Source organism: Mastomys coucha, unplaced genomic scaffold (assembly GCF_008632895.1).
Source record: "Mastomys coucha isolate ucsf_1 unplaced genomic scaffold, UCSF_Mcou_1 pScaffold22, whole genome shotgun sequence".
Classification (NCBI taxonomy): Eukaryota; Metazoa; Chordata; class Mammalia; order Rodentia; family Muridae; genus Mastomys; species Mastomys coucha.
In genome coordinates this window covers 260,012,184-260,039,875 of record NW_022196905.1, presented here as the reverse complement: position 1 = coordinate 260,039,875, position 27,692 = coordinate 260,012,184, and the positions used below count along the sequence as shown (strand labels likewise).

Below are 27,692 nucleotides of genomic sequence, written 5' to 3'. Positions count from 1 at the left end.
TACGGCCTCCTCGCCGCCTGCGCAGAGCGTCGTGCGTGCGCGCTCGCGTGCGCGCGTCCGCGGTGGTGACGGGCATGGCGGTGTGTGCTCGGCTTTGCGGAGTGGGCCCCGCGCGTGGGTGCCGGCGGCGCCAGCAGCGCCGCGGCCCGGCCAAGACTGCGGCGGCGGACAGTGAGGCGGACACGGACCCGGAGGAGGAGCGCATAGAAGCGGGGCCGGCGCGTTGCTCTCTGCTGGAGCTCCCGCCGGAGCTGCTCGTGGAGATCTTCGCGTCGCTGCCGGGCACTGACCTGCCCAGCCTGGCGCAGGTCTGCAGCAGGTTCCGTCGCATCCTGCACACGGACACCATCTGGAGACGGCGCTGCCGCGAGGGTGAGCAGGTGCATCCTCTATCACGGTCACTCCGCCGAGGCAGGAGCATGGTGCGGAGTTCCAAACCAGGCCTGCTGCAGAGGGAGAAAACCAGACAGCTAGCAGGCCTGGGCTGCAGCGTGAGACCCTGTCTTAGAAAACCAGGCAGTCAAAAGGCCTGGGCTGCAGAGTGAGATCCTGTTTTTAAAAATCCCAATCCCCGGCCCCCAAAACCAAACCTACAGCCCACCCTCCCGGTGCAGGAAGAATGAGGACGCAAAGCGGTCACAGTCCCATTTGGAAGGCCTTTTGTCCATGTACATACTGCACGGTACTGAGCCTAAGTGGCTTGTCGGTGTGTGTCCTGGAGCCTTGCTGGTAAAGGGGACTCCAGGGGTTTCCACTGCCTGCATGCCACACAGGCTAGTGCTCAGACTGTGGGCTTCGGCCTTTTCTGCCTTCTGGCCACAGCACGCTGGAGACTGCTTTGTGCATTTTGTAGAAATCCAAGGGATTTACGTCTATCTCCTGGAAACCTCTGGGGTTGTTCATCTTTGTGGGCCTGCACTTGCCCAAGTGGGATTGTGGGATGGCAGGCTGTGTGAGAAGAGGTTTCCCCAGGTCGTCCCTGCAGCAGGGTTCTTGTGTAATTTCACGGTTGACATCAGAGTTCTGGCTTGTCTCCACTTACCCACTGTGGGAAGTTGGGGTAATCTTACCCCAAATCTGAGTGGGAGCATTTGGTGGCAGTGCCCTTCCTGAGGGGCACCTTGGTTCCAGGCTTTTATAAGAAGTATGCAAAGCCCTCAGTTCTGAACATAGCTGTTTGGTATGTCTTTTGGCCCATGTGTAATGTCCTGTTTGTCTTTTGTCTTATTTTCTTTTGTGAGAATTCTCAGTAGTAACCTTTAGTCACATAGGATAGGTGAAGTTTGTTTTCAGTTTCTCTCTGAGCACTGTCTTTTCTTTTTACAAATTACTCTTGTTTATTATTATTAGTGTGTGTGGGGGGGCATGCATGCATGTCCATCAAGTTTAGAGGACATCTTCTTCAATGGCAGTGGTCCTCAACCTTCCTAATGCCACAACTCTTTAATACAAATTCCTCATGTTGCGGTGACCCCACCCCCCAACCATACAATTATTTCGTTGCTACTTCATGACTGTAATTTTGCTACTGTTAGGAATGGTAATGTAAATATCTGTGCTTTCCAGTGGTCTTAGATGCCTCTGTGAAAGGGTCACTCAACCCCCAGTAGGTCCTCAGGTTCTCAAGGCACAGGTTGAGAACTTCTCCTCTATGGGTTCAGGGGATGGAGCTCAGGTTGTTGGCCTGTGAAGCAAGGGCTTTCTTTAACCTGCCGAGCTGACTGGTGTTCACCCGATGCTTAGTGTGTGCATCTGTGACACTTCAGAGTGCTCTCCATTGGCCTGCTGGGTCTGTGCTGATCTTGGGGGAATTGTAGGGGGTCTGGGTAGGTCATTGCTAAGACCAGGATCACAGACTTCTGTGAAACTAGAGATTTCAAAGGGGTGCTCCAGCCATGCTAACTGAACTGGAGCTTGGAACACTCTGAGAGTTGTGAACAGAAATGTATAGAGTCCTATTGCTAGTGAGGAAGGCAGTGGGGCAGCTTGGGGAGAGCCTCTTCTAGCCCCCTCTTCCACTGCTGCAACTCTTGACAGTTTGGTGGGATTTCAGAGCCATGACTAGAGAGCAAATCATCTCACCTACACCAGAATTTCAGTTTTGAGAAATTAAAGGCTCGGGAACCAAAAGGCTGCAAAGTATTGGTATTACAGGTGTGAACCACCACACCTAGCATTAAAGAAGATTATTATTATTTTTATGTGTGTGTGTATGCATGAGGTTGCAGTTACTTACTGGCTCCAGAAGAGGGGCATAAGATCCCCTAGAACTAGAGTTGGAAATGATTGTGAACCACCCTTCTGTGCATGTTGGGAACCAAACTCCGTCCCCCATGAGAGCAGTTCATGCTCTTAACTGCTGAGCAATCTCTTTAGCCCTCATCTTGCATTTTTTTCCCTTTGGTCTTTGGTTTTATTTAGGTAATCTGGAAGGATTTCCACTTTATGTTTCTTTTGTTCTCACTTGGTTTTGAACTCTTGTGGTAGTTCCTGGCCTTAGAAGTTTGTGCTCCTTGGCAGTGGTGGCGTACGCCTTTAATCCCAGCACTTGGAAGGCAGAGGCAGGTGGATCTCTGAGTTGGAGGCCATCCTGGTTTACAGAGTGAGTTCCAGGACAGCCAGGACTATACAGAGAAACTGTCTTGAAAAACAAAAACAAACAAACAAACAAACAAAACAAAACCAAAAAACAAAAACAAAGTTTGTGCTTGGGTGGTCTCTGGCACTCTAAGGTGCTGAGCGCGATCTATGGTGACTGGGTTCCTGGCAGCCCTTTGTGAGACAAGATCTCCCAATGTAGAAGAGGCTGGCTTTGAACTCTTCATTCTGTCTGTACACATACTGGTTCATGGCCATGCCAGGCCACCTGGCTATTCAGGAAGGTGTACTCTGATCCATGGGGTGAGGGACAGGTTAAGTGGCAGTCCTGGGATTTGTGGGTCTCCCTGAGGCAGTCTCTTTGTGCCTAACTTCCTGAGGAGTTGGGGGATTGCTGTGTGTGAGACAGTCTTGCCCTTATTTCTCTGAGCCCCTGAGCATCTTCTTTCTCGGAGTCTGTGAAAAACAGCACATAGCCCCTCCCTCCCCATGAGCAGGCCTGCATTCTCCCTGCCTCTGGTTTCCCGGCAGGGCTGTTGTGCTGGGTAGGCCCTGTTGGTGGTGTGTCCTAGGGGAGTAGGTGAGGCTGGTTTAAGTGTTTATGAATTTATTGCTGGAATTAATTCTTGCTGAGACTTCGGCCAGGACTGGCTGTCAAGGTGTTGACCAAACATTTGCTTTAGTAAGTTTGTGAGGAGGCCTTGGAGGCCAGGCTTGTAATCCAGCTTTTAAGAAGCTGAGGCCGTGGGATCAGAAACTCAAGGCTGGCTTGGGCTAGAGTTCAGGGTTAGCTCTTATCTCAATAAAAAGTGAAAAGAGCCCCGGGGGTAGCTCAGAGGATGGGCCCTGGCCCAGTGTGAGTGAGTCCCTGGGTTCCACTCTCGTTACCGCTGAAAACAAAAACAAATGAAAAAGCAAACCTGTTTTTAATTCGGGGTAGGGTGGTCTCAGACTGGGAAGTCAAGAGGACCCTGGGATGGTGTCATCAGTTAGACTATTGATAGAGTGCCTCAGGGCCTGCGTCCTAATGGAGACAGGAGCAGTTGCTGCCTTGGCCCCTCTGTTCTGGTCAGGATGTGGAGTGACTTGAGACAGCTTAGCGAGCGATAATGGGATCCTTTCTGGAAGTCTTTCTCTGGGCAGGTCAAAGGCTGCCTCCTGTTAAGCCAGTTCTGCCCTGCTTCTGTGGCTTGTGCCATAGGTGGTAATGCCTTCTCCAGAGGCACCCAGTCACCTGGGCATAAACATTTTTTTCTTTGTTGACGCATCACCCCCATGGCCAAAGGCCAACTGTATTTGTGTCCTGTGGAAAGGAAGAGCTGTAAATATACCCTAAGTCCCCAGAGCACCTCAAATACCTGCCCTTGCCTGACGGAACTCAGTGGTTAATGCTCTACCCAGATCTGCTGCTGGCAATATACCCTAAGTCCCCAGAGCACCTCAAATACCTGCCCTTGCCTGACGGAACTCAGCGGTTAATGCTCTACCCAGATCTGCTGCTGGCCAGTTCTGATGTGTTCCGTTTGGTTCTGATGCCCGTTTAGGGATATTTAATGTCCAGTAGGCACGTTGAGCCCACCCGTGGAAGGGGCACAGCAGAAGACACGGGCTGTTCAGGAAATAGAGGGGCAGGGCCTGTCCACATCCTGGAGGAGTGAAGGCCCAGAGTTGAGAGATTCCTCTCCTGTCCCCCAGTCTCACACCTCCCTGGGCAAGCAGATCAGCTCTTGGGTAGTATTTAAAAAAAAAAAAAAAAAGATTTAGTTTATTTTATGTGAGTACACTGTCACTATCTTCAGACACACCAGAAGAGGGCATCAGATCCCATTACAGATAGTTGTGAGCCACCATGTGGGTGCTGGGAATTGAACTCAGGACCTCCAGAAGAGCAGTTTAAGGTTAGCTTGTGTCTCAATAAAAAGTGAAAAGAGTCTGGGTGTGGCTATCCCTTCAGCCCACTGAGTTGTGTTTTTATGCTTTTGTTTTGGGTAGTGAGGCAAGATCCCTTGCATTCTGTAGCCTAGGGTGTCCTCCTGCCTCAGCTTCCTGAGTGCTGAGATTACAGATGTGAGCCACTATGCCTGACTTCAGGCTTTTGTTGGTGAGTGGTGGCGTAAGGATCAAACCCAGACCTTGTACCTGATAGAGGTGAGCTCTTTACCACTGGGCTTTGGGCTTGGGCTTGACTCTCAGCTTGCTTTTGATTTTTTTTTTTTTTTTTTTTTGAGACAGGTTCTTGGTTTGTGGTCCTAGTTGGCCTTGACCTCCATGGTGCTAGGTGGATACATCAAATTTAAACCTGTTTTACTTTTTGTGAGACAGGTCTCATTTGGTAGCCCAGGCTGGATTTGAACCTCCCTTTCTGAAGTGGAATGATGGGTGTACTGCCACTTCCCCGCTTAGGGATTTAAGGGTTAACTTCCATACCCAACCTGTGAGGCCTTTCACTTGGCTGCCAGGTGTGCTGTTTTTAAGGCTGGGTGTGAGTCTGTGCCTGCAGGGGTAAGGGAAGGATGGCCTTGCCACAGGGAGTGGGTGGACCTGGGTGATTGGCTCTCTGAGACGGCCACTGTGAGTCTGAAGAACTGGGTGTGTTTTCCTTCTGGGCTGAGTGTAAACACAGCCTTGCAGAGGAGACAGTCACCTCCTGAAGCCAGCACACCCCCTCTCCCTTCAGAGAAGCCTGGCCACTGAGTCACCGTCCTCTGGCAGCCACCCAGCTGTCCCCAGTGGCGAGGGAAAGGCTAACCAGGACTCATAAGCCTGGCACTGGTGCAGGAATGTCCCATGCCCCAGACCTCTGAAGGGTCCAGGAAAGCCTCCTCTCAGACTGCAGGTGAATGGGGGCTCTGCCCGCAACGACCCCCGCCCTGCAGTGTCTTGGGGTACCTGGGGTACTCATGAGGGTAGAATTGGGCTTCCTGAAACGGTCTCCTGGAGATGAAGATTGCTTGCCCTCTGCTGGCTGCTTGAGAGGCCGTGCCGACCAACTGTGTGTGCATTTCGGCTGGTCTGTCTGTTAGCCCCTGAATGATCAGGTGCTCATGGACAGTGTAGGCACTCTAGGAATGATATTCTGGGTTTGCTTTACTTAAGACTGATTGTCCAGGATGGGAATGTGGCTCAGTGGTTAGAGCACTGGCAGCCCTTCCAGAGGGTTCTGGGTTCAGTTCATTGCTCTCACATGGTCTGCACAGCCAACTGTAACCCCAGTTCCAGGGGATCAGTGTCCTCTTTTGGCCTCCACGTTGCACCGCATGCTAATGATGCACGTATGTACATGCAAGCAAAGCGCTCATAATCATGAAATAAAATAAATGCTTTAAAAAAGAAATGAGAGCTGGCTTAGCAGCTAAAAGCAGTGGTTGTTCTTGCAGAGAACCCAGGCTTGAGTCCCGGCACCCACATGGTGGCTCACCACCTTCTATAGTTCTAGTCTTGGGGGATCCGACATGCTTTTCTGGCCTCATTGGGCACCAGGCACACTCATAGTGCACAGACATACCTGTAGGCAAAACACTCATACACATTAAAATAAATGAATCTAAAAAAGAGACGTGAGGAGACACGTGTTTCCTGCAGCCACCGCAGTGGCTGAGTCCAGTGCCTGTGCCTTGACAGACATCTATGTCTGAAGCTGAAACCATGCATGGAGGGGTGACCTGAGTGTCTACCCTGTTGCTGGTGAGTTTATCTGTCACCACTGCGCTCATGGCCTGGTCCTGTGACTGAATGAGGAATCTGCCTCCGAGGCCCCTGCGGGAGTCCAGTTTTACTTGCTGGCCCCTTGTCCGTGCCCAGAGCCAACTCTGTGCTGTCTGTGTGGGACTTCCTCTGGGACACACATCAAGGAAGAGTGACACTAAGTCCCCAGTGACTGCAAGATGAGACCATGTGCAGGGAGCAACTGCATTGCAGGCTGGCCTTACTGGGTAGAAATTTGTTCAGAGGCTGCAGCTCTGCAGGATGGAATCCAGTGAATTGACTATAGACCTGGCTGACCTGGAAGTCGCTCTGTAGATCAGGCTGGCCTTGAACTGGTAGAGATCTGCTTGCCTCCCTGCCTTCTGAGTGCTGGAATCAAAGGTGTGTGCTGCCACACTTGACTTCAAAGTACTTTTTTAAAATAATATTTTTTGGACATTTTTCTGTTCAAATATGGAATATTTTTCCCTTAACACCTCTAGCCCCTCTTTCGTGTACCCCCCTTTTTTTCTTGTAGTTGAGCCCAGGCTTGCCCAGAACTCACTATGTAGCCATGTTGGCCTTGGATCCGTAGGTGATCCTCCTACCTCAGATTCAACCATATGCTAGTACACTTTCTTTCCATTTTTTTTTTTTTTTTTTGAGACAGGGCTGAACTATGTTTCTGGTTGTCCTGGATCAAGCTGGCCTCAAACTCCTAGAGATCTATTCTCCTGCCTCTGTCCCCAAGTGCTGGGATTAAAGATGTTCACCATTGAACCAGGCCTGCTTTCCTTTTTGTGTGTCTCTGGCTGTCCTGGAACTCTGCTCTATAGATCAGGCTGGCCTTGAATTCACAGAGATCCACCTGCCTCTTCCTTGGAGTTCTGGGATTAAAGGATTGATTAAACCCACTGCCTGGGCTTTTTCTTCTTCTTTTTTTAATCATTAAACTTTTCTGTAGTATTTGAAGTGACAGGTTTTATTTTGTTTTGCTTTTTATTTATTGGAATAAAAATATATGCAACAGCTTTGGTATAGAGACTCCTACCTGTGATCAGAACACTCAGGAGACTGAGGTAGGAGGACCACGAGTCTGAGGTCAGTCTGCTAATTGTAAGGCAACCTCCAGAAGACCCGTAAACGTTCTAAATCCAGTTTCCCTTGGGTGTCTATGCTCAGTTCAGTTCCTTGAAGTACAGTTGTTGACTTGCTCGCCCCAGAACTGTCCCTGCTAATGAAGGCAGTATCTTAGTTAGGGTTTTACTGCTGTGAACAGACACCATGACCAAGGCAACTCTTATAAGGACATTTAATTGGGGCTGGCTTACAGGTTCAGAGGTTCAGTCCATTATCGTCCAGGTAGGCATGCTATAGAGCTGACAGTTCTACTTCTTCATCTTAAGGCTGCTAGTGGAAGACTGACTTCGGGCATTTCAGATGAGGTCTTAAAGCCCACACCTACAGTGACACACCTATTTCAACAAGGCCACACCTCCTAATAGTGCCACTTCCTGGGCTGAGCATATATAAACCATTACAGGAAATGTTGGGGTTCAGTGTTGCCCCTGAAGCTTCTCCTCTTTTTGCTTGAATCTGTGAAAGTGATGCTCCAGGGTTCAGAAGCTGAATCTCATGGTGTTTGTGGGTCGTGGGTTTACACAGCATCAGGTCCTCAAAGATTGTCTACATAGTGTGGGTCAGAGAAGTTTCTCTGCATGTCTGTGCCAGGATTTACTGACCTCCCACAGACCCTTAGTGTTTGGCTGATGTGAAGGGCATATAAGCAAGGAGCTTGGCATCTCCAGAGACCCTGCTGTTAGTTCCTCGGGCCTGAGCCTGGCCTCAGACATGCTGGGCCACCGTTGAGTCTAAGTTGAATTTTCTGTTGGCCTGGGATAATGCAGGTTTGTAGATTGCCTGCTCCCCGCTCATGCACATCACACACCCTCTCAGGGTTTGTCTCTCCCTGTGCTACCTTTTGAGGGGTAGGTGCTTCTCAAAGAGAGTTACTATACCACGTCAGTACAGTTCGAGAAACTGCCAACCTGCAGCGCTAAATTCATTGCTTTAGGAGCACTGTGCACCCGGCTGGGATCGCTCAGGGTTCCATCCCTAGTGCCATGCAAACAACAACAACAACAACAACAACAAAAAACCCAAAACCAAAAACAAAAACCAAACCTGGTTGGCCTGCTACCTTCAGTCCTCATGGCTGAGCTTGATTCAGAATGACAGTGAGCACTTGTTAGCTTTCCTGGAAGCAGGGGTGGGTACCACCTAGTGGCTGTCCAAGGTCTGGTGCGGGATGCTGAGCTAAGGGCAGCTTCTTTTGATGACTTGTGGGAAGGGGGTGCACAACAGTGCCAGGATGAGGGATTGATTGCTCTTAGCCCTCTGTGGACAGGAGGAGCAGTGGGGTCAGAGTGACTCTGCTCTTCTCTGCCGGTGGGTGAGAAGGAAAAACCCACAGTGGCTCGCTGCCTTCACCTGTACTGTGGCACACTCCAGCAGCTCTCAGTTCTGCCGCAGTTAGGCTGTAGAAGAATCAGACTGAGTCACTGCTCCTCAGTGACGGGAGCACTGTGTGGAAGCATCAATCAGATGGTGCAGGATGAGGAAAGCGGTCCCAGCCCACTGGTCTTTGAAGCAGACCTGGGGTCTCTGAAGGTAGATGGGGAGCTCTGTAGCCTTTACGTGGGTCTGACCACACTCGGCCTAGTCCTAGTTGGTGTTGCTGAGAGTTCATGCTCACAACATCATAATTTGCAAGATCACATCACCCGGGCAACACGGCAATGGGCAGCCCAGGGAGCATTCATTAGGCTGCTGCCCTCTTGTCTAGATGTGCTCCACCTGACCAGGCATTTTGCTAAATGCTGCTCTGATCCAACTCTGCACTTTGGGTGGTGCGCCTCAGAGCCCACTCCCAGTCCCCGCGGACACCACCGCTGGTCAGGACTCCCAACCCACCAGTCTGGCTGCCACAGCTTGGAGAGATGCAAGGACAATTATATTTACCCTAACAGCTTTTGCTGAGTTAGGAATGGCTACTCTCCAGTTTAGCCTAGCCCCTTTATTTTAGTTTATTTTTTTAAGATTTATTTATTATCATATCTAAGTACAATGTAGCTGTCTTTAGACACACCAGAAGAGGTTGTCAGATCTCACTATGGATGGTTGTGAGCCACCATGTGGTTGCTGGGAATTGAACTCAGGACCTTCGGACATCTTCTTATACTGTGGCCTTGGCTGGCTTGGAATTCACTCTTGAGCCCAGGCTGGCCCCTGACTCACTGTGCAGCTCAGGATGACCTTGAACTTCTGATCCTCTTGCCTCTGTCTTCCAAGTCCTGGGATAGCCGCAACACCTGGTTTGTTTGTTGTTGGAAATCTAAGCACCAGTAAAAAGCAGAGCGCTCCCAATCCACCTTCAGAGGCCCCAGGTCTGCTCCAGAGATCAGCGGGCTGGGAAATGCTTTCCTCATCCGCACCATCTGGCTTTGGAAGGCAGGTCACACAGATAAGTCATAGGCCTGAGGACCTGAGTGGAGGCAGCTTAAGGGGATCAGGTTAGACAGCATGAAGAACTGGCGCCGCCCCCACTTTGTGCACCTGCTGTGCAGTGAGACCAGCTGTGCCTGGTAGTGGGTTCTGGTTCTTCCTAGTACAGTTGGCAAGGACACCTCCAAAGCTGTCAAATTCAAGGTTCCTGGGTCTAGGCCATGTCACTGACTTTGTATCAGCCCCTCCCTCCTTAGCTGACTTTATAGGAATCACTCAGTTGCAGCAATCAATTGCCAAGATAGATTGTGTTGACTCAGCACATCTGGGGGTATGGTGGCTTTCCGGAAGGTGAGCCAGAGACACACGGATGAGATGCCCACATCCTGACCCTGCTGACCCACGGCCTTTCCACTTCCTGCCCGTCTTGTACATTTGTTGATGAGCATCCTTCCCTCCAGTTAGAATTGCTGAGGAGGCGGGGCCTTACAGACAGCTGGTGGTGAGATGAGCTCACCAGCAGCATGTGCCAAGGTGTGCGGCCTTGGAACTCAGCTGTGACCCCTGTGTGACTCAGTCTCCAAGTTTATTCATCAGTAACATCCGTACACACACACACACACACACACACTTACACACACACAAAAACACATGCATACACCCCATACACCCCCTGCTGTGCTGGGTCCTTGCCTGGATCCTCCCTCTGGAGAAAGCAGCCAGACACAGCTGAGAGAATGCTGAGTGGAAGTGTGCTCTCTGGGGCCTGGAGTGAAGGGAGGAAGCTTGTAAAAAGCTGGAGCCCCTGCCCCCAACCAGAGCTGCCCAGAGAGCCTCCTGGATGCCCGCCTCTGAAACATTCCCTCCTGTCCAGATCATGGGGCTAGGGGCATTTTTTACTGAGGGGGGAAAGACCAGTCTCTGGGGATCATCAGAGCTGGAGTGCTGAGGGTATGGCTTTAGAGACCCCTCACTGGCTGCATCCTGTCCTGCTCTAGACAGCTACTGTCCCACCGTGTGGCAAGGCTGGAGTCCTGCCTAGAGAGGTAACTGTGAACATCTGATGAGGTTGTGCTACCAAGCCCAGCCTGACCCTGCATGTGGCGTGACACTGGAAGTGTGAGCTCTAGCTGTCTCTGGGACCCATGGCTTTCTTACCTGCCCTTTACAACCACGTGCTCACCACTAAGAGACACCTGGCTTCAGTCCTGGGTCCCACTGTTGACTCATGGTCCTTTGTTCAGCTCACATGATCTCTGTGCCTCATGCCTCGGTGCTAATGGAGAGGCCTTGGGCTTTCCTGGATGTTCTGGCAGTGGGTCCTGGCTAGCCCTTGGGGATGGCACTGTGGGTGGAGGCTGCTCAGTGGTGAGGGCTGGTGCAATTAATCGTGCTGCTGGCTGTTTCCCCTTCTCCTACCCGGAGACCTGAGGCAGGAGGCTGGCACTTAGTTGAGATGAGTTAGGTGTGGGGTGGGGCTGTGACAGGATGAAGGCTGCACACATCAGCGGATAGGTGACCGTGGGGGTGGTGTGGGGTGGTGGAGGAGGTAGGAGGGTGCTGAACACTTTTGTGCTGATGTGGTATTAGAAATGGGTCGGCGGTGTCAAGAAAATCACCACATTGTCCAAAGTACTCAGAGAAGGAAGAAGATTCCCTTCTGTGGAAGTGTTTGTGGGTAGCTGTGCCAGATGAAGCCAGCAGCCACACAGCTGGCGGGGGTGGGGGTGAGGGGGAGGTGTCTCACTTGGCTTTTATTCCTAAGTCAAAGAGAGGCCCTACGTCTCACTCTGAGTGGTCAGAGCTCGCCTCACCCTCTCACACCATTGGCTAACTTAAAGGGACAGTTGTTAGCAAAGTGGCCCTCGTGAGCAGGGTGCAGCCTTGGCTCTGGTTTGATCAAAGTACCGACTAGGGAGGGATTTCTGCCAGGTACCTCGTTACAGATTTCTCTGAAGATGGGACAGCCTTTGTAACCCTTTGACAGAAAGGACAGTGCATTCCATTTGCATTGCCCTCAGCGACTAGGGGAGCTTACCAAAGGGACATTGGGTGCTGCTTGCCAGAATCTGTTGTAAGATCAGGTCCAGCCATACATACTGTGCATTAAGTGGGCCTCTGGCCATCTGGGACCTAACACCAGCATTACAGATCTCATAAAGATGCGAATGGTCGCCATCATTTCCAGAGTATGGAGTTTCTTAGCTCATTGTATAGTTAGGTTGCTGGACCAGAGCAGAGCAGACAGGAGAGATGGGAGGCCCTCATTGCAGCACTGCAGGGGCTTTGTCTGTGAGTGGGTAGATAGATCACACAGTGAAGGCAGATTCCTACGGATGAGGGAGTGTCAGCCTGAGTCCCCCGCCCTGTCACAGTCACCATCTCTGCTACTTTGCCAGTTCTTGGTTTTACATCTAGCATGTTTTTTGTTGCAGAGTATGGCGTTTGTGAGAACCTGCGGAAGCTGGAGATCACGGGCGTGTCTTGCCGGGACGTCTATGCAAAGCGTGAGTCAGTCCTCTGTATTCTGCTCCTTTGCCTCTAAACCAGAGCTCAGTAAGGGGCAGCAGCCATGACTGTCAATGGGGTTGATGGCTGCTGCTGTCCTGGACACAATCTTTTTAATTAAGTTCATGACGGATAAAGGCATCCGGGGCTTGCATTTCTATTTATTTAATCTATATTTTACTTTGGTGCTGCCAGGGATTCAGTGCTAGGCAAATGCTCTCATTGTCTGTGACCCACATTCCACCCCATATATTCTGTTGTAACATACATGACAATTGTATGTATCTGTGGCTACAATGACCTTAGTACATGTACACAACATACACTGATCAGGTCAGGGTGAGCGGCATATCCAACCGTTTAGATCCTGCTGAGAGCATTTGTGGTTCTGCCTCAGTGAACAGTTGTCTGCTGTGCCCAGTGGCAGCTGGCACCTGTTACAGAGACGAGCTGAGAGTGTGGGCTGGGTAGGAACACTCCGGCCTTCTGGAGTGAGTTGGGCCTGCAGCCTGTTGAGACGTCCCCGGCCTGCATGAATGGAGAAGTGGAGCTGTGTTCTCTATCAGCTCCCTCAGTTCCAGAGCGGCTGCCTCTGCTCTGAGCTCCCCATCCTCCCTCAGCTCTGGTTCCCTCTTCTGAGAGCTCATCAGCCCTGGTCATCAGCTCCTTTACTTCCCAGAGACTCTCCCTCTAAGCACTCAGCATCCCTGTGCCCCATTAGCCTCTCTTTAGAATCTGTGGGGCTCATATGTCCCACACTGTGGTCAGGTGGCTACGTGGCTGCCTGACCCTTATTACAAGCCAACAGCATAGTTTGCTCATCCTCATAGAGACACAGCTGTGGACATTGGCCAGGTGTCAGTGTCCTGTGACAGCTCACAGAGCACACATGGATGGTGTTCCTCAGAGCTGTGCTCCTCTGTCCTGTGGGAGAATCCTCCTGGGTACAGTGTCTGGAAGATGGTGTTGTGTGGTGGAGGCAGACGGGCAGTTGAGGACAGCAGAGTCTGCTGTTTGGAGCCAGCTCTGTGAATATGGAGCCAGCTCTGTGAATATGGAGCCAGCTCTATGAATATGGAGCCAGCTGCTGCCTGCTTCTTAGCACCTGGCTGTTTGTTTTGCATTGGCCAGAACTTACCTTACTTCAGTAGTGAGTCTCGCTGAAGTATGGGGGCTGAGATCTTGAAAGTCTGCAAACATTCCTAAACCTGGGACTGATGTCTGAGGAGAGTCAGCCTGAGTCCCTGAAGCAGGTGGCTGCGCTGGCCAGTCTGGATTCAGCAGTGACAGGTGTGATGTCTTAAAACACACATCATGAGGACATGGAAAGCATGAGGCCATGCCTCTGTAGGGACGCAACCTGCACGACTCTAGGGGCCTGTCAGCCATACTGCTCTCCCACTTCTGGATCCCAGGGAGCTGTCACAAGGAGTGAGGGAGCCACAGGGGCCACCTGAGTTTATGGCTGCACCTGGCCAGTCTGGTGCAGCCTGACCCCTAGGAGGAGGAGGAGGAGGAGGAGGAAAAGGAGGAGGATGCCAGGTCACATCGCATGGCAGCTGCTCACGTGTGAGGGGACCCTCAGCCTTTCCTGCTGTGTCTGTTCAGGTATAAACCCTCGCGTGAAGTCAGGACGCTTCATGAAAATTCTCCCTGACTACGAGCACATGGAGTACAGAGATGTGTACACCTGCCGTACGTACCTCACGCCCTGCGCTGTGGCTGCTGCTGCTGCTGCTGCGTGGGTGATCGCAGGCGGGCAGGCTCGCTTCCTTGCCCTGGAAGATGCTGTCCCAGCCCTTTTTTCCTTTGCTCTGCTGCAGCTGTGGTGGGTTGTGCTGAGTGGTAACCTAGGCTCTCTGTGTATGGGCTGGGCTTCCACAGTAGCTGTTAGGGTCTTGGGCAGCACTGTAGAAGTTACATCTGGTTCTGCCTCCCAGCCCCATACTCCCAGAAATAAGACTCAGACTCAAATATATTTTGAAATACCTTGGCCATATAGCTAGGCTCTTCTCTGACTAGAATCATAACTTAAGATAACTCATTTATTTTAATCTATATTCTGCCACGTGGCTAGTTACCTATGCTCAGGTATCAAGTGTCTGTCTCTTTTACATCTTCCAGAGCAAATCTCTTTAGCATGATTCTATCCCAGAATCCTTTCTGCTTCACGGATATCCTACCTTCTATTTCCTGTCTAAGCCATAGGCCATAGGCTTTTTAATTGACAGGTGATGTATCCATATTATACACAAGATATTCTTTCTTTCTCCACAGCACAGTTGTGGGTTTGGGCAGGAACATCTCACTAATATTTCTTAAGGCAATTGCAAAAAAAGTCAGGAAGAGCAGAGAGCAGAAGGCCATGTAGAGGCCTCTAAGGCTCCTCCATTCTAAAATAACATGTAACTGGGCTCAGTGCCACATGTCTGTCAGCCCAGCACCCAAGAAGCTGAGGCAGGAGGATTGCTGTGAGTTCCAGGACAGCTTGGGGTAGAGAATGGGACTACTGTCAAAAACAAAATAAGACACCCCTCCCCAAAAGACCCCAGAAGAAATGTAAACCAATCTCTACGTTTGTTAGTTACTCATGTGAGCGCTCAGAAAATTCCCATGCCTCTCCTTCCCATGTCCCATGTCAGACAAAGGGTGGATAAATGTGCTTGCCTTGTAAGCCTGGTTACCTGAACGGACTCCATCCAGTTGTCTGGCCTCCAGGTTCCGACTGGCACGAGTGTGCACACACAAACAAATAAAATTATAATTTTTTTTTTTTTGTTTTTCGACACAGGGTTTCTCTGTATAGCCCTGGCTGTCCTGGAACTCACTCTGTAGACCAGGCTGACCTTGAACTCAGAAATCCGCCTGTCTCTGCCTCCCAAGTGCTGGGATTAAAGGCATGTGCCATCATTGTCTGGCTTATAATGGATATTTAAGAAAAGCCATCTGCCTTCCTATCTGACTGGGTGCAGGAGACTTTTTTTTTTTTTTTTTTTTTTTTTTTTTTTTTTTTTTTTTTTTTTGATGTTGTGAGGATGGGAGAGAGGATTTCAGCTGTCAAGAAAGACCAGAGCTGGAGTGGTCATGCCTGCCATGCTAGCTCTTGGATTTAAGGCCAGTTTTGGCCGTATAGTAAGCTTGAGGCAAGGCCTATTTCCAGCAACCCCCCAAACAAACAAGTTGTGAATAACCTTTTCCTGTCCAACAAAAGCAGCGAAAAGCTTGTGACTTATTTCCCAGAGTGCTGTCAAGGTCTGGATACCAGGTTCCGGCTCCCCTCAGGGACAGTCCCAGCTTTGTGACATGTTGCCTTTGTCTGGCGTGCTCCTGGGCCGTGTGTGGGCACTTTGAATAGCTGCTAACACGCACCTTTGCTTACACTGGCTGGCACAGAGGTGGACTGACTGCCAAGGTCGCGATCAGGGTATGGGAAGACCTGGGCATGGTGGGGCACGGGACCTGGGCAGGGCTTGAGCTTGGGAGGGCTGGCGGTTTGCAAGAGTGGAGGCACATCCCACACAGCGTTGGACAGAGTTTTTAGAACACTGTGTCCTGGGCCCAGCAGCCCTCCCTGCTGAGCAGAGAGAGAGAGCAGCAGGTCCTGCCAGACCTAAGGGGGGGTGGTGCATGGCGCTGCGAAGCCATGAGGACAACTGGCCCTATGCAGGGTCACATGAGATTCTTCTGGAACTGCCTGGATGCCCAGCCCTCTCAGAGGTCTGTGGAGAGTATGGAGTCTTCTTCCTCCTTGCCGGGATTTCAGCCTCCTGTTTGGTGGCTCTGCTGCTTGTCATTGGCAGCAGAGTGGTGGGGTCGGCGTGGCTGTCCAGCCAAGGTTCAAGTACATTCGAGTCACACAACACTTGTTAGGGGCATCTCTGGTGGTGAGCCCCTGGTAGCCCATGGTGTCGCAGAAAAGAAGAAAACAAGGCCCAGCAGCTCACTTATTGCCCTTTCACCTTTGGCTTCCAGGCACATGGCACCAGCTGGGTTCTCAGAGGGCTATCTCACCAGCCTGCTGTGACACCTTGCCCCATGAACTTTGGAACCAGGCCCTACCTGGATTCTTGTCACCCACAGGGGCTGAGGTGGGACTTGTGAATGAAGGCCCTTGGACCCCAGGCTTCTGGGCTGGATGGGCTGAGAGCCATGAGAAGTGTCCTGAGGGTAGGACTGTCCCAGACTGACACAAGGTGCCACAGATCTGTGCCATGCCAATGTAGTAGAGTATTCAGGGACACCTGTCCGTCTTTGGGTGGAGCTGTTGTCTGTCCATCCTTGTATGTGTCACTCAGAGTGACAGTGGGTGCCAGGTGATACTCCTGAGGTCTGAGGCAGGTGCAGGAAGGACTGAGGGCAGGGAAGGACTTGGTAACAGGATGTGATGGCCCCTGAGATCCCTGGGCTGCACACTGGGGTGTGGTGGGAAACCCCTTACGGAGCTCCAGACCTTCCCCTCCCCAAGGAGCCACTAACACTGACACCTCCAGAGTGTCAGGGAACGCTTCAGAATGTCGAGCAGCAGACGCGCAGGGTGAGCTCATCTGCTGATTCTTACTGTGCTCCATCGACGGCTGGCTTTGACCCAGTGACTAGGAGGAGATGGGACTATTAGTTGCATCTTTCTTCTGGACAAGAGGGAAGTGTGGGGCCACTCCCAGGCTCACCGATATGGTCTGCAGAGAGACCTGAAGACAGCTTGGTTCTTTTCCAGCATGGGTGGGAGCCATGTTTGGAGTTGTGCTGTTTTTCTGAATCTTGCTGATCTGGCTTTGTTCTGGGTGATCCTGGGCTGTCATTCCGGATAGCACAGGACTCGCCTTGGGAGGCAGGTTGGTTCAGTGGACTTTGTAGGTAGCTATAGACTAACTGCTGGGGGAAGTGGCTTGTTTCTTGTCTGGGTATCCAGCTCTCTCCCTGGTGCGAGCGAGAAGGGAGGAGGCTGGCTTCTTCCCAGGATTTATGTGTAACTTAATACCCTACCAGATGGAGTCGTCGTCCCTGTTCCCACAGCACACGGTCACTAATGTTTGTGGTTGCAGTTTATTTCCTCAGATGATTCTGAAATGGGTGATTTCACTAGCTTTTCTCTTTTATATTATTTTTCAGCTGTAAGTGATGGCAGAGCATTGCCTTTTTCTTCTTACGCCCTCTAAGCTCTCTCCTTATGTTGCAGGATGACATAGCATGACATTCCTAGGCGTGTGCCCCCATTACCCCGTACTCCAGGCTCACATGCTGCATGCTGTGCTTGTGGGTTCAGACACAGGTGACGAGGCCACTTTAGGAAGCTGTGGTCCCTGGGGTTGGTGTGTCTACAGCCTGTGCTTCCTGCAGTTCTTTGGCAACGGCTGGTGGTGTCACAGGCTAACCAGCCTCATACTGGAGCTCTGGGAATGTGGCTGGTGGTTGGTGCATTCAGAGAAAGATGTCCACATTAGTGTGCCCTTCTCTGTGTGAGTTCTGTGTGTGTCTCTGAGCTGCTTGTCAGTAGCTCAGCTGTCATGGCTGCTTCACTGTGTCTAGAAGGCTGAGAGCCTGAGCTGGTGACCCATGCCTTGCCTTTAGAAGACCTATGATAGTTATTGGGCTGGACCTGGGGATAGTGGCAGCAGTTCTTAAACTGTGTCCAAAGGCTGGGCTGTCCCTCTCCCTGAATCCCAGGCCAAGGCCTCTGGTCCCTATCCCTTTGTGATCCTGCCTGGTTAACCTGAGTGTGAGCTGTGCTCAGTAGCTGTCTGTGACTCCGTGGCCTTCGGGAGCACCCTGATTCTCCCATCTGTCATTCTGTGAACAGAAGCAGTGGCCATGGTGATGGAGACAGGCTGAACTGTCACCTCTGCCCCAGGAGCATGCTTGGTAATTGTGTCCCTCCTCTCCCAACAGTGCTTCACCGATACAGACACATTTTGGGGCTGTGGCAGCCAGATATTGGGCCGTACGGAGGATTGCTGAACGTCGTGGTGAGTGGGAGCCTCATGGTGGCTCTTGTGCAGGAAGGAAGTGTCCACACTGGAGACGGGCAGTGAAGCTGCCCCTGGGGTTTCCTCTCAGGGCCAGATGTTACTTTCCAAGTGAACAGATGTTATTTTAAGCAGTCTTTCTGTCTTCTGTCTGTGCCCCTGGACTGTTTAAAAGCCACAGAGCCCTGAGCTCCTGGATGCAGAAGCTGCAGGCTCATGCGGGAGGACACAGGCTTTGATGTGCACTTGTTGACTGAGAGAGAGCTCCCTGGCGTGACCACTGTGTCTGCTGCAGGTGGATGGACTGTTCATCATTGGCTGGATGTACCTGCCTCCTCATGACCCCCATGTGGGTGACCCCATGAGGTTCAAGCCGCTGTTTAGAATCCATCTGATGGAGAGGAAGTCGGCCACGGTGGAGTGTATGTACGGCCACAAAGGGCCCCACAATGGCCACATCCAGGTAGAGGAGAGCTGGGTCCCCTGTGATATGACATGCATGTGCCATGGGGGGGCTGTTTTCCTTTGACTGTCACAGTCCCGGTGCCATCCTGCTGGGTGCCAGGCACCTTCAACTGTAGCCTGTTACAGTTCTGCCATAACCCTGTGGCTGCAGGCTGTGGGTGGTCCAGCTCAGTGGAATGGGGAAGGGTCTTCCCCACACTGTGTGAGGCAGTGTGAAGATAGGGGTTGCCAGAGCCCACTGGAACATTGCCCCTTAAAAATTTTATTTGGGTGGGCATGTGTGCATGCCCTCATCTGTGTGAGGATGCCTGTGGGTGTGCACTCGCCTGTGTGATGGTGCCTGTGGGTGTGCACTCTCCTGTGTAAGGATGCAAGTGTGAATATACTTACCTGTGTGAGGGTGCCTGTGGGCTCGTGTGTGCATCCATGTGGAGGTGGGCCTGGCTTCAAGTGTTCTTCGTTGTTATCTATGAGCCATCCCTCTCGTGTTCTGAGTCAGGGTCTCTTGTTGTGACCTGGGGCTGCTAGGCTGGCTAGATCCACCCGACTTTACTTCCCCAGCTCTGAGATTATAAGCCTGCATGCCCACACTACTACCCAGGTCCTTGTAGGTCCATCACAAGCATGCCAGAGCTAGCACTGTTGAGGCTGAGTTACGTACCCTAGCCCTCCTTTTAGAGACAGTCCACTGGGTTACCCAGCCTGGTCTGGGGTTCCCCCTCTTACTCTGGCAGAGCCTTGGGTCTCCTGCCTCAGCCTACCAGGTATCTGTTATTGCAGGCCTGTACCACCAGACTGGACACATTTGGGTCTCAGTGGGTTTGGTGGGGAGCATGGTTGGTAGACTCTGGGACTCATTGTTTCTCCTCGTCCTTTCTCCTCCGTGGTCACACTGAAGATTGTGAAGAGGGATGAGTTTTCCACCAAGTGTAACCAGACAGATCACCACAGGATGTCCGGTGGGAGGCAGGAGGTGAGTCCTGGAGTCTGGGAGGGAGGCTGTGGAAAGACATTTGCGTGGCTGGTTGTCTTTTCTTGTGGGCACTGGCCTGGCCTCCTGTTGGGTTAGGTAGACCATGTGAGGGCCCATCATTTGGAAGCGTGACACTCTGTCCCCTGAGCCCTGTCTGTGCAGTGTGCCTGCAGTCCACCTTACAGAAGCATCCACCACTTATGTTCTCTGATCAGGCTGCGATCGCTCACTGTGCTTTCCCCGAACCATCTGGTGGGGGCTTGCCCACTCACACTTCAGGAATCCGCTTCTCCATGTGCAGTCAGGGGGCTCTGAGGGTGGTTTAGAGCGCTTTCTTCACTCAGGAGACCTGGTGGCCTGGGTTTCTAGGCATGGCAGCACAGTGGATGTCCCATGTGCTGGGCCTCTGGCCATTTGCACGTGAGTTTATGTTGCTTTTGAGGTTTGATTGTGAGCATCTGAGCCACACCACCATTAAGAAGAACTTGGAATTGTTGAGTGTGGGTGTCTGTTGGAGCCTGTTGGAGCCATTTCTGATGGCTACACCTGTAGCCACGTTCTCAGTTTCCAGGGTCTGTGGAGACCCCCAGGGGTGTTCTGGTGAACAGCGCATGCACTTGGCAGAGTCCCTGTCCTGACAATACCATTTAACTTTGGTTTCCTACAAACTCCCCTTGATGCCCTGTGAGACTGTTGGAATTCTCATTTTTTCCAATGCGGCCCTCGGCTGTTAAGACCTTAACAGAGGTCGTGGGTTCAGTTTTTGGAGATGCCTGATGGGATTCTAGGGTTTTACCTGCCGCGTTGGCTTTGAAGGGAGGATTTTTTCCTGATTACAAATACAGTGTGCTCCTGGATGAAATGAGGAGCATGTACTTTACAGGAGCTGGGTGTCTGGTTAGGAGTGAGGTGGGGAGAGAGGAAGTACAGCTCTGTCATCACCACTGGCTGTCTCCTCATGCCATTGGGAGCATAAGATAGTGATTGTCCAGTGCCAGGCACAGCGTGTCCCCTGGATGGACGTGAGAGTCACTCCTGAGCTGGGTTCCAGGCACTGATGCTGTCCTTGTGTAGCTGAGACTCCCCCTGGTGATCACTCTGCTTCAGACCTTGACTCCATGCATGTGCCGGAGGCTTCCTAATGAGCCCCCATGTCCCAGGCCAGCCTCTGGGTGATGTTAGCTCCAGTTAGCTCAGTGTGATGCTGAAGTCTTTCTCCCACTCAGTTGGTTTTATTTCGTCTGTTACCTATTTGAGTCTTATAAATAAAAATGTGTGTTCCTTTTAAAATAAAAACATGTTCTTGTGTTCCTCCATAAGAACAGCCACTGAGGAGGCTGGAGAGATGGCTCAGCGGTTAAGAACAGACTGCTTTCCCAAAGGTCATGAGTTCAAATCCCAGCAACCACATGGTAGCTCACAACCACCCTGTAGTGAGATCTGACTCCCTCTTCTGAAGTGTCTGAAGACAGCTACAGTGTATCACATATAATAAATAAAACTTTAAAAAAAAAAAAAACAGCCACTGAAATGAAAGGTTTAATTTTGAGGGTGGGGCAGGTTTTACTGTCAGCCTGGAGCTTACTGTGTAGACCAGGCTGGCCTCCAGCACAGAGAGATATGCCTAACTCTTCCTTTTTACAGTTTGTGTGTGTGTGTGTGTGTGTGTGAATATTTGTCAGAGGAGTCCAGAAGAGTGTCCAGTCCCCTGGAGCTGGAGTTAGGTCATTGTGAGCTACTAGGTGTAGGTGCTGGGAACTGAACTCAGGAACTCAGGCCATCTGAAGAGCAGCAATGCTCTTAACCACTGAGCCATCTCTTCAGTATGAGGGGTTTAAGTGGAGCCTAATTTTATTTATTTTTTAAAATTATATATATATGTGTGTATATATATATATATATATATATATATGAATATATGAATATATATGTATATGTAAGTTCATTTCTTCAGACCCCAGAAGAGGACATCAGATCCCATTACAGATGGTTGTGAGCCACCATGTGGTTGCTGGGAATTGAACTCAGGACCTCCGGAAGAGCAGTCAGTGCTTTTAACCGCTGAGCCATCTCTCTATCCCCTGGAGCCTAATTATAAGACAAAAAAATATTTTGGGTCATTCTGGGTCTTTTTATAAAGCCTTATCTCCAGTTTGCAGACTGCTTTCCCTTCCCCCTTTAAACAGAGGCACGGTGGTCTCCTGTTAGTGTCTTGACCCCTCCCCTCAGTATTGAGTAGAAAAGGTTTGCTTTGTGGTCATGTCTGTGGCCTGTTGTATTGTGAGTAAGGGATGGCTCTGTTGGTTGGAGACTTACCTTCAGTCAGAGCTTGGACTTCCTTGCTGAAAGTGGGCCACATCTTGGTCTCGTCTGTCTTATGGCTTCAGGGACCTACCTGCTGGTCCTCACATCATAGACAGCTGTCTGACCATGGCTGGGTGGTGTAGAGGAGGGCTTGTGGTGTCTTCCCATTTCCCCCATGTCTGGATTCTTTGCATTTCTGTGGAGTTCCAGCATGAGCCCTCTGGCCTCTCAGTGTGGTGGGTGGTGAGCTTGTGTGTGAGGCGTTGGCCCTCCAAGTCAGTTTGCAGAGCATCTTTGTCTTTACAGAGTGGAGTTTTCCCACGGCTGTAGCCAGCATGCCCAACTTGCCTTTTCTTGAGTCAGTGTGTTGCATTCTGTGGCCCGCATAGTAGCCGGCCATGTGCACACTGTGTTCTCAAGCCCCACTCTGTATGGGATGTTGGAAACAGAAATCTGAAAGATTTTGTATTCCCCTTCTGCACTGTGTTGTCTCTCTGGCTTCCTTTGGGTCCCACAATAGCTCCCAGGTTCCTGAGCAGGGGCTTACCTGTCCTCAGTGATCAGAGGCTGTCCTAAGTGAACAGGACTTTCAGAACATGGCAGTACAGTGCATATGAGTTACTGGGTCTCACATGCTATGTTTATGAAGGCCCCTCCTCTATAAATATACTTTGAGTGGACTCAGCAAGTTTCATAAGTGCCGTGGGAAAGGAGAATCCACCCATCTGTCAGACAAGGTCCCGCTCTGTTCCTCATTGGCAGCCACTGGTAGTGTCCCTTCTGGTTGGGTTGGCAGGGGCCCTGTTGTGCCCTCGCTCTTCCAGGTGCCTGAGGTCTCCCGGGCTATACAGGGTGGAGCTGAATCAGTGTGGATCACTGTCTCCTACCATGGGCACAGCCAGGTTCACTCGCTGCTGCCCGGGGCATGGGTTCTGGCCCTGGGCTTGCCTGACAGAAGCCCTGTGACCTCGCTGCCCTCGCTGCCCTCTTGGGAGTCTGAGGCTGTGCATCCTGGGAAGGTGGGGACTCTGTTTTTTCCCGGGTGGGCCGTCCTCAGACCCAAACCCCAGGTGCCCACAGCTCCTGCTCACGCCTGCCCACCCGGAAGCCTGTTCAGCTTGGAAGTGTTCATTCAGTGACACACAGCAGCCTCTCCCTTTCCATCTTGGTGACTCCCACGCCCTTGTTCTCTGAAGGAGTTTCGGACGTGGCTGAGGGAGGAGTGGGGCCGCACGCTGGAAGACATCTTCCATGAGCACATGCAGGAGCTGATTCTGATGAAGTTCATCTACACCAGTCAGTATGAGTGAGTCCAGGCCTCTGCGGTGCTGTGAGTGCAAAGTAGTCACTTCACTGTAGCTGTGAGTACAGTTCCTCTCTGGAGAGTGTGGCCTGGCTGTGGGACCATGCTATCCCCAGTCTCTGGGTACTATGAACACAGTTCTCCCTACTCTGGGTACTGTGAACACAGTATTTTCCCCCTTTTGGGTTCTGTGCACTTTATTCTTCCTTTTCTGTGTGGATATTATGGACTTAGTTCCCCCTTTCTGAAACTCTGCGTATCATGGGTGTAGGTCACCTTTCTGTGGGTGCTGTGAGCACAGCCCCATCTCTTACCCCTACTATGGTATCTGTTGGCTTGTGTTACCCCAGCACAGCCATCAAGTGGCCAGTGTGTGTGTGTGTGTGTGTGTGTGTGTGCTGAAGCCAAGTGTCCCTCTTTGTAGCCTCTGGCTCTGTGCCTGGCCATGCCCTCTCCCAGTGCTATGGGCATAGGCTTTTTCTGAGGGTAGTACTGAGCTGTGCTGTGCTCATGGGCTTGCCCTCCTAGGCACTGAGGGTGCACATGGGTGCCAGGAGGGCTATGCCTAAGGTCTAGGGCAAATGGCTTAGCCAAGTGGCTACTCAGGCATGGAGGATGCCTGTTTAGCTAAGCTGAGCCCCTTGCTTCTTCTACCTCCCTGGTGCAGTAACTGCCTGACCTACCGACGGATCTACCTCCCACCCAGCCACCCTGATGACCTCATCAAGCCCGGCCTCTTTAAGGGCACCTACGGCAGCCATGGACTGGAAATTGTGATGCTCAGCTTCCACGGCTCACGTGCCAGGGGCACTAAGATCACGGTGAGTCATACCAATGCCTCATAGCCACCTGGTGGGTAGGCATGAGTCCACTGTGCTCTGAAGGCACAGGCTTCAGTGGATGGCTACCCTGTACTGCTGGGCATGCTGATTTTTAAGTCCTCTCCAGTGCTGATATCCAAGACTTCCTAGGTTCTGATGAGCTGCAATTTGGGAAAGGGATCCACGCTACCTGGCAAACACCCTAGTGCAGCCTCACTGGGACTCTCTGCCCCAGCGGGTTCCCCACAGCTCATGTTGGTGTGGCTACTCTGTGGGCTAGGCTGGACTTGAGCCTCAGAGAAAGCCCCTCTTCTGAGCTCTGGACAGTGGCTATACACATGGCTGCTCCTTGCCAAGGCCTCTTTGCCACCATATTCCCCTGTCACTGAATTCTGGAGGAGGATCTTAGGCTTCATGTCCCTCTGCTCTGGGAGAAACTCCACCCACAATTCTGGTAGGATCTAGAATCAGGGTCCCAGCTATGTGGTAGCACAGCCCCCAGCCCTTCCCTTGAGGTTTTAGCATCCCACCAGCACAGGGTCAGGAACTGAGCTTCTGGCCTGTTGTCGACCAGACCCTGGGAGGGCCCACATACTTCAAAAGTGGGGGTCTGAAGGCCCAGCAGCACCTGTGTGTGCCTGCACTCCAGCTAACCACCTCGGAGAGAGAGAGAAAGAGAGAGAGAAAGAGAAAGAAAGAAAGAAAGAAAGAAAGAAAGAAAGAAAGAAAGAAAGAAAGAGAAAAAGAGAAAAAGAGAGAGAGAAAGAAAGACGGTCTCTCTCTCTCTCTCCCCTCCTCTCTCTCTCTCTCTCTGTCTCTTTCTTTCTTAGAGAGAGAGAGAGAGAGAGAGAGAGAGAGAGAGAGAGTGTGAGAGAGTGAGAGAGTGAGAGAGAGAGAGTGAGAGTCACTCTCTGGCCCATCCTGGGAGCCAGCTTGTTAGGGAGCCTTCAGAATCTCTTGCCTTGTGAGACGCTGCTGCAAAGCCAGCAGAGCTTGAGCAGGCTGGGAGGCTTTTGTGGGTCTCCCAGTCCTCCTGACTATTGTCAACTGCCCTTTCCACAGGGTGACCCCAACATCCCCGCAGGGCAGCAGACTGTAGAGATTGACCTGCAACGCCGCATCCAGCTGCCGGATGTGGAGAACCTCCGAAACTTCAATGAGCTCTCCAGGATCGTCCTGGAGGTCCGGGAGCAGGTGCGGCAGGAGCAGGAGGCTGGCGAAGGTCCCGTCCCACCCCTGGAGCCTTCAGCCAAGGGCCCTGATGGGCCGCCTGCTAAGGACAGCAAAGAGCCTGGCAGTGGAGCTGAGGCAGCTGAGCAGTCGGCCTCGTCTGGGCAGGGGCAGCCCTTTGTGCTTCCTGTGGGTGTCAGCTCGAGGAATGAGGATTACCCCCGCACCTGCCGGCTCTGGTGAGGACCACAGGCCCAGCTCTCAGCCAGCACAGCTTTGGGTGCTCCTCAGAGGATGGAGGGATCCCTGCGGGGAGGGTGCACGTGCCACGGTGCATGTGGTGGTCAGAGGACAGCTGTGAATCTGCTCTCTGCACCCTCATGCTGCTCTCAGGGCTTGAATTCAGGGCAGCAGGTCTCAAAGCAGATGCCCTTACCCACTGGGCCATCTTACTGCGCTTCAAGGTCTAGTTTAGGCTCATGGTTTCAGCCATTTGTGGTGGTGTTGGGGGCTGAGCCGTGTTTCCACCATGAGTGTGTGGCAGAAGCAGATAACAAGTGAACCAGGAAAGAGGCTGTCCTCAGTAAACTCCTTCCTGCAGCTCAGCCCACTTGCTGAAGGGCCCAGTCTTCCAGAGCAGTACCAGCAGCATTCGAATCCTGAACCTGGGGCGGGGCTGGCAGGGCACACACCATTGCAGATCAAACACAGCACCCATCCTAGAAGGACCTACAGTGGGATTTCCAAGAGTTCCAGGACACAGGCCACTTCAGGTGGCACAGATGGCAAAACTTCGCCAGTGGATTAAAAGATAACCTACCTGGCTAGCCAGATAAGAGAGAGACAAGGAAAATGCCCCACAGATTTGTCAAGTAGGGGCAGCAGAGGAGGGTCCCAGTGCTGCAGTGTGCCTGGGCGTCCTGTGGGTGGCGTCACCATACACATTTCACACTGGTGAGTTCCGTTCAGGGGGCTGCTTGACTCCTGTCTCTCCTCCCACTACTGGCTGCATCTGGGGCCTTTCAGATTAGCCAGCTCCTTGGTGGCTTTTGTCATATGTGCCAGCACTGCTGAGGGAGAGGTGACATTTGCCTCCCCATCCACCCCTGCATGTGGTGGGCCACTGACTTGCAACCAAACATATAGGCACCATGCCAGCTCATGCCCTCTCGACCTTTGCCTGTTTAGCCCTGGCCACTGTCTTCAGCTTCTGTTGGGCCCACCACGGTCATTCAGGCTGTTCTACATAGATGAATAAAGGCCAGGCCCCTGCACTCTGAGGCAGAGATCTCTGTGGCCCTCTCTGGGCTCCATGGCCTTTGATTGTCTGTCTGGAGAAGGACGTGCTTTTCCTCATCTGAGGAGCCTCTGATTTGTAGTGCTGTTCACTCTGCTCAGCCTCAGGCAGTGTCCATGCCTGGGCGCAGGGATGGGTGTGGGAGAGTTCCTGGTGGGCCTGCCTGGCATGCCAACCTCAGTTGCCACAGTATCTTCTGGGTCACAGATAGGCAAGTCTTAGTCTCTTGTACACAGACTACCTAAGTGGCTCAGGGCCCTGACCTGTGTCCAGGACTCCCATGTGCTTATTAGTGAATTCAGTTAGGAACCTGGAACCTAACTAACCCTGGCCTTGTAAGGCCAGGCCCTCCTTGCACCCATCTGCCAATTGCTGTGTTGTGGCAGGGAGTGATGGAAATGACTGTCTGAACTGTAGCAGTGTGCACCGAGTGGTGTGGACTCCTGCCCTCTGATGATGCTCTCTCTCTCCTCTAGTTTCTATGGCACAGGCCTCATCGCTGGCCATGGCTTTACCAGCCCTGAGCGCACCCCTGGCGTCTTCGTCCTATTTGATGAGGACCGCTTTGGATTTCTGTGGCTGGAACTGAAGTCCTTCAGCTTGTACAGCCGAGTCCAAGCCACCTTTCAGAACGCCGATGCGCCATCGCCACAGGCCTTCGATGAGATGCTCAGGAACATCCAGTCTCTCACCTCCTGACCTCCACGTGGGTGGAGAGGCCGCACGGGGGCCTGGGTGGGGGAAGCATGCACTTTAGAAATGAACGCACACCTCCTCACCGGGGTCCCGGTCGCCCTGGGACACTTCTTGTATAGTGTGTAACATACTCTTGTACATTTGATTTGTTGGTAGCTATGAAGGTGAACGATAAGCATGGTGGGAAAATAAATGGAGTTGAGCCAGGATCAAGCTGAATGGCTGGTGCCTGCGGCACAGAGAATCATCAAATGGATGCCTGCAGGTCCTCTGGAGCAAGCGAATCTGTCTTTAGGAAGGGTTATAACACAGCCACCATGGGTTGTGGGGGGCAGGGTTCTGCTGCACCTGTTCCCTTCCGATGACCTAAACCGTCACTGCTGGGAGGCAAGCCTCTGTGGGATGG

General features: G+C 51.9%; 1 protein-coding gene across 2 annotated transcripts; it reads left to right on the top strand.

Moving 5' to 3' along the window:
• On the top strand, positions 1-27,496 carry Fbxo31 (F-box protein 31). Of its 2 annotated transcripts, XM_031341630.1 has the most exons (10): positions 1-372; positions 12,222-12,293; positions 13,903-13,989; positions 18,181-18,257; positions 18,553-18,720; positions 19,621-19,695; positions 23,196-23,305; positions 23,970-24,123; positions 25,186-25,532; positions 27,067-27,496. In XM_031341630.1, the coding sequence occupies exons 1-10, from the start codon at positions 75-77 to the stop codon at positions 27,287-27,289; spliced, it is 1,611 nt and encodes a 536-aa protein (XP_031197490.1). In that variant the 5' UTR covers positions 1-74; the 3' UTR covers positions 27,290-27,496. The 2 variants fall into 2 exon arrangements, with proteins under 2 accessions (XP_031197490.1, XP_031197491.1); XM_031341631.1 differs by lacking the exon at positions 13,903-13,989 and having other exon boundaries at positions 3-372.
• The last annotated feature ends 196 nt before the right edge of the window (positions 27,497-27,692 follow it).